This window comes from Ranitomeya variabilis, chromosome 7, assembly GCF_051348905.1.
Source record: "Ranitomeya variabilis isolate aRanVar5 chromosome 7, aRanVar5.hap1, whole genome shotgun sequence".
Taxonomy (NCBI): domain Eukaryota; kingdom Metazoa; phylum Chordata; class Amphibia; order Anura; family Dendrobatidae; genus Ranitomeya; species Ranitomeya variabilis.
This window is the reverse complement of record NC_135238.1, coordinates 30,805,821-30,817,926: the sequence shown is the minus strand read 5'-3', so window position 1 is coordinate 30,817,926 and position 12,106 is coordinate 30,805,821. Positions and strand designations below refer to the sequence as shown.

The 12,106-nt window shown below is 47.6% G+C and overlaps 1 protein-coding gene across 1 annotated transcript; it reads left to right on the top strand.

Moving 5' to 3' along the window:
• The first annotated feature begins 11,376 nt into the window (after window positions 1-11,376).
• On the top strand, window positions 11,377-11,805 carry LOC143784848 (histone H2A type 1-like). The gene has a single exon (XM_077273479.1). It carries the CDS (start codon window positions 11,392-11,394, stop codon window positions 11,776-11,778), a length of 387 nt encoding a protein of 128 aa, XP_077129594.1. The 5' UTR covers window positions 11,377-11,391; the 3' UTR covers window positions 11,779-11,805.
• Window positions 11,806-12,106: the final 301 nt, after the last annotated feature.

Genomic DNA, 12,106 nt, shown 5'->3' with positions numbered 1-12,106 from the left:
GTCGGCCAACCACTCCATCGGCAGATGACACTGTTGCACACCAGTTGTCCCATTATGGGCCAGCTACTGCCAAGCGTCAGCAGGCTGTATTGGCTATGAAGTGTTTGGGCGACAACAGACACACCGCGGAAGTTCTGTCCGAGTTCTTGCAACAAGAAACGCAGTCGTGGCTGGGCACAGTAGATCTTGAGGCAGGCAAGGTAGTGAGTGATAACGGAAGGAATTTCATGGCTGCCATCTCCCTTTCCCAACTGAAACACATTCCTTGCCTGGCTCACACCTTAAACCTGGTGGTGCAGTGCTTATTGAAAACTTATCCTGGGTTCTCCGACCTGCTCCTCAAAGTGCGTGCACTTTGCTCACATATCCGACGTTCGCCTGTACACGCCAGCCGTATGCAGACCTATCAGCGGTCTTTGAACCTTCCCCAGCATCGCCTAATCATAGACGTTGCAACAAGGTGGAACTCAACACTGCACATGCTTCAGAGACTGTGCGAACAGAGGCGTGCTGTTATTTATTTGTGGGAGGATACACGGGCAGGCAGTAGGATGGCAGACATGGAGTTGTCAGGTGTGCAGTGGTCGAAGATACAAGACATGTGTCAAGTCCTTCAGTGTTTTGAGGAATGCACACGGCTGGTTAGTGCAGACAACGCCGTAATAAGCATGAGCATCCCCCTAATGCGTCTGCTGATGCAAAGTTTGACGCACATAAAGGAGCAGGCGTCTGCACCAGAGGAAGAGGGAAGCCTTGATGACAGTCAGCCATTGTCTGGTCAGGGCAGTGTACAGGACGAGGTAGCGGGCGAAGAGGAGGTGGAGGACGAGGAGGATGATGGGGATGAGTATATTTTTAATGCGGAAACTTTCACGGGGGCACAGGAAATTGGTTGCGTGTCACGGCCGGGTTCTGGTTTTTTGAGGGACACAAGTGACGTAGATTTGCCTGCAACTGCCCCTCAACCAATCACAACCGGAGATTTGACAAGTGGAACTTTGGCCCACATGGCGGATTATGCCTTACGTATCCTACAAAGGGACACACGCATTACGAAAATGATGAACGATGACGATTACTGGTTGGCCTGCCTCCTTGATCCACGCTATAAAGGCAAATTGCAAAATATTATGCCACATGAGAACTTGGAACTAATATTAGCAACCAAACAATCAACTCTTGTTGACCGTTTGCTTCAGGCATTCCCAGCACACAGCGCACGTGATCGTTCTCACACGAGCTCCAGGGGGCAGCAGACTAGGAGTGTTAGGGGTGCACACATCAGAAGTGGCGTTGGACAGAGGGGTTTTCTGACCAGGTTGTGGAGTGATTTTGCTATGACCGCAGACAGGACAGGTACTGCTGCATCAATTGAAAGTGACAGGAGACAACATTTGTCCAGTATGGTTACTAACTATTTTTCATCCCTTATCGATGTTCTCCCTCAACCGTCATTCCCATTTGATTACTGGGCCTCCAAATTAGACACCTGGCCAGAATTGGCAGAATATGCATTGCAGGAGCTTGCTTGCCCGGCAGCAAGTGTCCTATCAGAAAGAGTATTCAGTGCTGCAGGGTCAATATTAACCGAAAAAAGGACTCGTCTGGCTACCCAAAATGTTGACGATCTAACATTCATTAAAATGAACCACAACTGGATTTCAAAATCTTTTGCCCCACCTTGCCCGGCCGACACCTAGCTTTCCTATGAAAAGCTCTTGCCTGTGAATTACTTTTCTAATGTCTAATTTGCTGCTGCAGATTGTACAGCATACGACATGTTTACACCTCCCTAAATGGCCAAACTCCCCACACGGGGCCGTGGTATCGCGACTTGGCGCAAGCACCCGTGAGACTGCTGTTTGTCTGAAGAGGTGGGTGTGCTCGCTTTTGGTTGACGGCATTGCTACTGGGTCCCTCATAGTACAATGTAGTGTCTCTGGCGGTGGTGGTGCGCACCCAACGTCAGACACACCGTTGTAACATGAGTGGCCCTGGGGCGGTCCCGCCGGCCTCAAGAGAGTTCCCCCCTACCCCAGCTCAAACTGGGCTCTACTACGTGCAAAATTATGTCGCACAGCTCCACCAATCTTTAGTCTATTCGCTGACATCATTCAATGTCTGGCACTGACAATACAAATTTGTAGACATCTATGATGCAACTTAAAGTAGTCTGTGTCTGTGTCCTATATTGGCACCATTAAATAGTTACTGCCAAATTACTATGTCAGAAACACAGCAGATGAGCCCACCCCTGTACCTAAGTATGCCATCTTTTTTTTTGTTTTGGTTGTTTTGCGAGACATTAACATCTATTTATATTTTGGGAGTACTGGGACAGACACTCCTTGCACTACTCCTCCACTCAGCACCAAGCTGCCTGCCCGTGTATCCATGTAACCGCTGTAAAACTGCCATGAGCCTATTGTTTGTTATTTTAGGCCTTTGATAGCCTGTCTGCGGTCCCTACTCCTCCACTGACCACCAAGCTGCCTGCCCGTGTATCCATGTAACCGCTGTAAAACTGCCATGAGCCTATTGTTTGTTATGTTAGGCCTTTGAAGCCTTTCTGCGCTCCCTCCTTCCACTAGTCCTCCACTGACCAGACCACTGCTGCCCGTGTACCCCTGGAACCAATTTTAAAGTGCCTACAGCCAGCCCATTTTATTGTGTTAGGCCTTCGAAGCCTGTCTGCGGTCCATACTTCCACTAGTCCTCCACTGACCAGACCACTGCTGCCCGTGTACCCCTGGAACCAATTTTAAAGTGCCTACAGTCAGCCCATTTTATTGTGTTAGGCCTTCGAAGCCTGTCTGCGGTCCATACTTCCACTAGGCCTCCACTGACCAGACCACTGCTGCCCGTGTACCCCTGGAACCAATTTTAAAGTGCCTACAGCCAGCCCATTTTATTGTGTTAGGCCTTCGAAGCCTGTCTGCGGTCCATACTTCCACTAGTCCTCCACTGACCAGACCACTGCTGCCCGTGTACCCCTGGAACCAATTTTAAAGTGCCTACAGCCAGCCCATTTTATTGTGTTAGGCCTTCGAAGCCTGTCTGCGGTCCATACTTTAAATACTCCTCCACTCACCACCAAGCTGCCTGCCCGTGTATCCATGTAACCGCTGTAAAACTGCCATGAGCCTATTGTTTGTTATGTTAGGCCTTTGATAGCCTGTCTGCGGTCCTTACTTTAAATACTCCTCCACTCACCACCTAGCTGCCTGTGTATCCATGTAACCGATGTAAAACTGCCATGACTGCCTACTGTTTGTTATTTTAGGCCTTTGATAGCCTGTCTGCGGCCCCTACTTGCAATACTCCTCCACTGACCACAATGCTGCCTGGAGTGCCTGCCTGTGTATCCATGTAACCGATGTAAAACTGCCATGACTGCCTACTGTTTGTTATTTTAGGCCTTTGATAGCCTGTCTGCGGCCCCTACTTGCAATACTCCTCCACTGAGCACAATGCTGCCTGGAGTGCCTGCCTGTGTATCCATGTAACCGATGTAAAACTGCCATGACTGCCTACTGTTTGTTATTTTAGGCCTTTGATAGCCTGTCTGCAGCCCCTACTTGCAATACTCCTCCACTGACCACACCAATGCTGCCCGTGTACCCCTGGAACCTATTTAAAAGTTCATAGAGCCTAGTTATATATTTTATTTACTATTAATAAGGCCATGATGGACTACGCTGTACCACGCTACAAGCTAACCAGTCGACACTTCTTTTGCGAGAAAAGCCATCCCAACCCTCCACCAGCATGTAGAAGACCGCATTGTCCATGCACTCTGGCAATCTGTGAGTACAAAGGTGCACCTGACAACAGACGCATGGACCTGTAGGCATGGCCACGGAAGATTACGTGTCCATTACGGCGCAATGGGTTAATGTGGTGGATGCATGGTCCACAGGGGACAGCCTACTAAGTCTGTCTGCAGTCCCTAATTCAAATTGTCCTCCACTGTCTAAATCGGAACTTCCACCTTCTGGCTTTCGGCCTATAGTATCAGAAATTAAACTGCATTTGGCCTTCAACTTTGGTTAGGGCCTACTAACGGCTTCTGCCCCTCCCTGGTGTTGCCCTCAACTAAATAAAGCTGAGCTTCAACCTTCCGGCTCTCATTATGTGGTTTTAAAAAAAAAAATGGTGGTTAGGGCCTACTAACGGCTTCTGCCCCTCCCTGGTGTTGTCCTCAACTAAATAAAGCTGAGCTTCAACCTTCCGGCTCTCATTATGTGGTTTTAAAAAAAAAAATGGTGGTTAGGGCCTACTAACGGCTTCTGCCCCTCCCTGGTGTTGTCCTCAACTAAATAAAGCTGAGCTTCAACCTTCCGGCTCTCATTATGTGGTTTTAAAAAAAAAAATGGTGGTTAGGGCCTACTAACGGCTTCTGCCCCTCCCTGGTGTTGTCCTCAACTAAATAAAGCTGAGCTTCAACCTTCCGGCTCTCATTAAGTGGTTTTAAAAAAAAAAAAAATGGTGGTTAGGGCCTACTAACGGCTTCTGCCCCTCCCTGGTGTTGCCCTCAACTAAATAAAGCTGAGCTTCAACCTTCCGGCTCTCATTATGTGGTTTTAAAAAAAAAAATGGTGGTTAGGGCCTACTAACGGCTTCTGCCCCTCCCTGGTGTTGTCCTCAACTAAATAAAGCTGAGCTTCAACCTTCCGGCTCTCATTATGTGGTTTTAAAAAAAAAAATGGTGGTTAGGGCCTACTAACGGCTTCTGCCCCTCCCTGGTGTTGTCCTCAACTAAATAAAGCTGAGCTTCAACCTTCCGGCTCTCATTAAGTGGTTTTTAAAAAAAAATGGTGGTTAGGGCCTACTAACGGCTTCTGCCCCTCCCTGGTGTTGTCCTCAACTAAATAAAGCTGAGCTTCAACCTTCCGGCTCTCATTAAGTGGTTTTAAAAAAAAAATGGTGGTTAGGGCCTACTAACGGCTTCTGCCCCTCCCTGGTGTTGTCCTCAACTAAATAAAGCTGAGCTTCAACCTTCCGGCTCTCATTAAGTGGTTTTAAAAAAAAAAAAAATGGTGGTTAGGGCCTACTAACGGCTTCTGCCCCTCCCTGGTGTTGTCCTCAACTAAATAAAGCTGAGCTTCAACCTTCCGGCTCTCATTATGTGGTTTTAAAAAAAAAAATGGTGGTTAGGGCCTACTAACGGCTTCTGCCCCTCCCTGGTGTTGTCCTCAACTAAATAAAGCTGAGCTTCAACCTTCCGGCTCTCATTATGTGGTTTTAAAAAAAAAAATGGTGGTTAGGGCCTACTAACGGCTTCTGCCCCTCCCTGGTGTTGTCCTCAACTAAATAAAGCTGAGCTTCAACCTTCCGGCTCTCATTATGTGGTTTTAAAAAAAAAAAAAATGGTGGTTAGGGCCTACTAACGGCTTCTGCCCCTCCCTGGTGTTGTCCTCAACTAAATAAAGCTGAGCTTCAACCTTCCGGCTCTCATTAAGTGGTTTTAAAAAAAAAATGGTGGTTAGGGCCTACTAACGGCTTCTGCCCCTCCCTGGTGTTGTCCTCAACTAAATAAAGCTGAGCTTCAACCTTCCGGCTCTCATTATGTGGTTTTAAAAAAAAAATGGTGGTTAGGGCCTACTAACGGCTTCTGCCCCTCCCTGGTGTTGTCCTCAACTAAATAAAGCTGAGCTTCAACCTTCCGGCTCTCATTAAGTGGTTTTAAAAAAAAAAAAAATGGTGGTTAGGGCCTACTAACGGCTTCTGCCCCTCCCTGGTGTTGCCCTCAACTAAATAAAGCTGAGCTTCAACCTTCTGCTCCAAATTACCATTTTAAAAAATGCAATAGGCTTTTCCGGCCTACTAAAGGTGTCTGCCCCTCCCTGGTGTTGTCCTCAACTGAACAAAGCTGAGCTTCCACATTCTGGCTTTCGCCCTATACTATCAGATATTAAACTGCATTTGGCCTACTAGTGTGGTTAGGCCCTTGAAACAGTGTCTGCTGCTCTTGGGTTTGCTACTCCACTGAACAAAGCAATGCCGCCTGTTTAGTCCTGTTACCAATTTTGAACTGCATGTAGCCTACTTTATTCTTTGGCCCTATATCTGTTTCCTCCTCATCCTGCCCATTGCCCAGCCACTGCTAAATGAGTCTGCTGGTACATTGACCTAGACCACTACATTCCCCTTGTACTCTACACAGCCAGAATCTGTCCCTGCTGAAAGTAAGGTTCCCCTTCCCGCATGTTATACCACCTTACACAGGGACAAAGAGGAAGGTGCAGATGAAAGTGCAGGTTCCTTCATCAGGTGGGGGGGCATACTCGTTGGCGACGTCACTGGCACAGGGCCCCTCAGAGTACGCAAAAGTGTCGCTGCTGGTGGGAGGCGCCCCCGCCATGCAAACACACCGCCGTACTTTGAGGGGCCCTGTGCCAGTGGCAATGCGAACGAGTGGGCCCCCCCTGCTTGCTCAGGATCACAGCACTTGCAACTTTTAAATACTTACCTTTCCCTGCAACACCGCCGTGACGTAGTCCGCATTTCCTGGGCCCACGAAAAACTTGAGCCAGCCCTACTCCCCCCACAACTTTCCCCCAATTCCCTATGCCCAACTATTATTATACAGTTAATTAAGATTGGCAAGCTTCAGAAACAAGAATGGATGTTTTTGGCATTAAAATGGGCACTGTAGGTGTTTTCCTGGCCTCCACTCACTGCCGACTATGCTTCCCCATTGACTTGCATTGGGTTTCGTGTTTCGGTCGATCCCCGACTTTTAGCGATAATCGGCCGACTGCACTCGACTCGACTCTGGACAAAATCGGGTTTCCCAAAACCCTACTCGATCTTAAAAAAATGAAAGTCGCTCAACCCTAGTCCTGAGCATCTATTGGCTGATAGAGGACACAGGCCACGCCTCCTCCCAGCTGAGTCCGAGTGAAGCTCCGCTCTCCCCTTGTGCTTCCCTGCCGGGGGGAAAAGCCCTTTACCGGCTAACACCGGACAGCAGACCGCGCTTCCTCCGTCGCTTCTCCTTCTCCAACATCTCCACCGACCGTTTGTAGCCGTCACTAACAGAGAAGTCGGGAAAGAGCGGAGAGGAAATCCCGGGATCATCGCCGCCGTCCTCCCGATCTGCACATCGCTGTGTATCCGGGGAGATAAATCTGCTGCGGGAGCTCGTTCCTCCTATTCCCGGCTCTTGTCACCATCACAGGGATCTTTACTCCAATGTCTATCGTACAGGAAGCTGATTGTACGATGTGGGGACGAGCTGGAGCTGCTGAGAGCCCAGAAGGGTAACACAGGCGACGGCCTCCGCTGACTGCCCCCTCCCTGACCTGTGATATCACTGTACCCCGTATGTGCAGAGTATTGGGGGGGGGGGGACACGTGTTCCACATCAGTAGATGATCCACATCGGGGGCTGATTGCAATCACCTGCCTGATATCGTGTCTTACCCCGTGTGAAGCTGTGACCGCTGCGGCCTGTAATGGAGGGAAGAGCTCTGATAAGGCGACAGCTTCACAGTGCGACTCTCCGGGGAGGAAACTGTGAAATATTAACGGATTTATGTGACTCCCCACTATTGTGCAAAAGGGGAATATTGGGAGAAAAGCGGAGACACAAAATCCAGCGTCTATACAGAGCACAGCTGTATATAGTATATATATATATATATATATATATATATATATATATATATATATATATATATATATATATATATATATATATATATAGTGCACATCACATCTGCACAGCCCAGATCAGCAGTGTAATAAGTGTCACTGAAAATAGAGGAGAGTGTACAGTATATACAGCAGTGTACAGTATATAGAGTAGTATGTACAGTATATAGAGCAGTGTATGCAGTATATAGAGCAGAGTGTACAGTATATAGAGCAGTGTACAGTAAATACAGCAGTGTGTACAATATATAGAGCTGAGTATATAGAGACGTTTATACATTATATAGAGCAGTATGTACAGTATATAGGGCTGAGAGTGCAGTATATACAGCAGTGTGTACAGTATATAGAGCAGTGTACACATTATATAGAGCAGTATGTACAGTGTATACAGTATATAGATCAGTGTACAGTATATACAGCAGTGTGTACAGTATAGAGCAGTCTCTCCTCTCTTTCTCTGTCCTTCTCTTCTCCTTTCTCTATCTCTCTCTTTATCTTTCTTTCTCTCTCTCTATTTATGTCTCCTCTTTCATTCGTTCTCCTTTCTCTCCTCTCTCTTTCGCTCTATTTCTCTCTCTTTATCTTTTTCTATCTCTCTCTTTCTCTCTCACTTTATTTCTATCTTTTTCTTTCTCTCTCTCTCAGAGAGAGATGATCAATCCTTCATGTCAGCACCTCTCCAGAATGAGGCTGATGTACTAGTTTTCCTAGCCACCGCCATCTGCACTTGGGGTGCTGCTGTAATCCCTTTCATCATCCTCGTTTTTCTCTTTCTCTCTCCTCTCTTTTAATCTTTCTCTCTCCTTTCTCTCTATCTCTATCTCTCTTACTTTCTTCATTTCTTTCTCTCACTCTTTCTTCCCTCTCTTTCTCTTTCTTTTTCGCTCTCTCCTTGTCTCTTTATCTCGTTCTCTCTCTTTCTTTCTCTCTCTTTCTATTTCTCTCTCTCAGAGAGAGATGATCAATCCTTCATGTCAGCACCTGTCCAGAATGAGGCTGGTGTACTAGATTTTCTAGGCACTGCCATCTGCGCTCGGTGCTGCTGTAATCCCTTTCATCATTATAGTTTTTCCTCTGCACGTTTCCACATCCAGCCAAGTGATCGCTGGGTCCATTATACCCATCAGCATTGGCGATACTTCAATATGTTGCAAAGGAGAAGACAGAAGAGGTGATAACCCGCCTCTGTCTTCCCTAAAGTGTCTCCGCTGTGGTGCGGGATGATATGCTATGGAAATTTAATAATCATTAATTGTGTCCTCCCAACAGGATCTGGTGCCCCATCTAATGGACATTCTATGTCATGGCACGGAAGGTTTCCCCAGGAGGGCGGTGGTGAAGGTGTTTACTGATTGGCTATGGAACGGTCACATGCAAAAACTCCAAGACTCGGACACCGTGCTGTCCCAGATTCTGGAGACGACGTGCAGGGAATTGGATTGGGAGGTGAAGGTGAACGCAATGGACCTGGCAGATTCCTATATGTCCCAAACATTGGAGATGGGGCCATCCCTAACGTGCCCTTACACTATAGTCCTGCCATCTAGCAGAAGCTCAGGTTCCATCTCAGACGCTCTGGTTACCTGTGAACGAGTCGGGCTTTTCCAGGCCTAATTGACTTGTCTTTGTGACTGTGAACGGCCAGTGGCATTAAAGGCTTGTGAAATCCTTCTCGCTGTGAAGCCCAAACTGTGCAGTGGGGACACCGATCCCTCCGTACAACATGGAAGAGACTGGCTGGAGCACACGATGAAAGAGAAGCAAATGGCAGGTGGGGAAGGTGCTGGGGACCGGCAGGAGCGCCCACCAGAATGGGCCACTGGGGTCATAAAGAAGATGGATTTGGATAACCAAAGCCACCTTATGGGTGGGGAGAAATGTACGATGCAGATTGCTACTGATGGGAAGTTTAAGGGACATTTCTGCTGCAAAAATAATGCCTTTTGTGCTGTAATTTGCAGTGAATCCCACTTGTTTTTTCCTACAGTGCCCTACTGGGACCCAGAAGCCATCCTACAGCTACTCAGTAACCAACCTGCAGCACTTAATGGGGGCACTGCCTTAACGTCTAAGGGCTACTACTCACTTGCGAGCAACTCGGATGAGTCTCGGATGTTTAAAACCCGGCTCTGCACCCGGCACTCAGATCGGAGCATGCGGCCGCATAGGAATACATGCAGCCGCACGCTCCGCTCCTCTGTGCGGGGTGCAGTGCCGGGGTATTGCCGGTGAGTAAGGAGCCCTAAGAAGGAAGTTCTGCTTATAAGAAAGTAAATGCCTCTGGCACTATAGAGGCCGATGTAGTAGGGATTATTTTTTCTATTTTGGGTTGCTGCCAGTACACTTTTCACATGACTAACAATTAAAAGAAACAAACAAAAACAAAAAACAACAAAAAAAAAACCGGGCGCATTCCTGTAATTTTGCATTAGGACTGGAGTCATTTAGTTAATAAATGTTTGGAGAAACAAAGTGAGAATCATGAACTTCAATTAATACAAGAGGACTATGAGACCACAAAGAATCAGGACGATCCATGGAACAAGAGCTGGAATGAAAAGCCACTGAGCGCAGCGCGATTTGTCAAATACACACATAGAGTTTTACAGCAAACATAAAGAACAGAGGGACGGTAAAAATAAATTTTAATAGGGTAAGAAAAAGGGATCAAAGTTGAGGAAAGTGTAGGATAAGACACAGATCCAAGCAGGTTGGAGAAAGACAAGCGTACTGTTAGAATACTAACCGCGTAACAGGAGACAAGTAATATGATAGCTTTAATTGAATGACCTTTTAATAAGGGAAAATAAAAACATGTTAGTAAAACTCAACCTACAAGATAAGAGCTCTCAACTATATCTTGACTAAATGTTTCCCTACCGGGGTCTTGATAGACAAAACCATCCAAGAGGGGAAAATCCGGTAGAATAACTTAAAATGGATCTTGATAAAAATTACATTCGTAATTCAGTAATATTGAGGGTCATTTCTGATGTTTTTTCCCCGTTTCCATATGTAACTTCCACAGAGGATGGTAGCTCATAACTGTATGTGTGAGGGGGCCATGCATACTGCTGTGATGCCCTTACCGGACACTTACTGCACTATACCGCAAACCGCTACATCGCAGTATGCCGCACTATATGGGGGTACAAAGGACTATTCGTAAAGATACATTACTATATAGAGGTAATTATTTCTACATGGAAGGTTTACTGCTGTGTGTGGGGATTTCTGCATTACAGGGGGCATACAGCGGTATACAGATGTGCACTGCATTGTTATATGGAGGCATACAGAATTACAGGGGTTTCCAGCACCATCTGGAGATATCACTGGCTGCACTATATTGAGTCTTCCCGAGGTGTCTGCTCTCACCGCCCGGGGCTCTGCGTCTGGTGACGGGAAATAGCAGGTGAACGAGTGCAAATTACAAATCAACAGAATATTTCTACATTTTCTTCTGCTCCAAGACAAATATCTGTTTTCACCCCTTATCTATTCTGTTCAAAGCAAACGTTTTCTATTGGGTGAGAAACTCATTTGAGCAATGGAGCGGTAATAAGCTCCGCCCTCTGCAGCTCATTGGTGGTTCTCCAAGTCTCTTCTCCATTGGCAGCTTCAGATTCATCCAACGACAGGAGAGGAGGGCGGGGCAGCAGACTATATAAGGCGACACAACACGGTTTCTTCTACATTCGATTTTCTGTCTTTACAGTTATCGCCATCATGTCTGGACGCGGCAAACAAGGAGGAAAGGTTCGCGCTAAAGCCAAGACCCGCTCATCCCGGGCAGGACTGCAGTTCCCAGTCGGCCGTGTGCACAGGCTTCTTCGCAAGGGCAACTACGCCGAGAGAGTCGGCGCCGGCGCTCCGGTCTATCTGGCCGCTGTGCTGGAGTATCTGACCGCCGAGATCCTGGAATTGGCCGGCAATGCTGCCCGGGACAACAAGAAGACCCGCATCATCCCCCGTCACCTGCAGCTGGCGGTGCGCAATGACGAGGAGCTGAACAGGCTGCTGGGTGGGGTGACCATTGCCCAGGGGGGCGTCCTGCCCAACATCCAGGCCGTGTTGCTGCCCAAAAAGACCGAGAGCAGCAAGAAGAGCAAGTGAGTGCCGCTTCTCCACGTCTGTCCACACACCCAAAGGCTCATTTAAGAGCCCCCACATCCTCTTCCTGAGAGCTGTAATCGGCCGATGGTCCACACTAGCGTCTGCTAACACATGTGCCCCCGCGGTATCAAGAATTAGATACAACTATATACACGATCTGTGCTGCGGTCAGCAGAGGCCTGATGTCCATCCTGCCACATGTCTCCTGGTGATACCGCAGCGGCTGCTATTACCGCAGTCTTCTATAATAAATGGTCCAGAGTGTGCGGCTAATACAGTAGATGACGGGAAACTATCTCCCACCAGCATTAGTGGGGAAGCCGGGTTA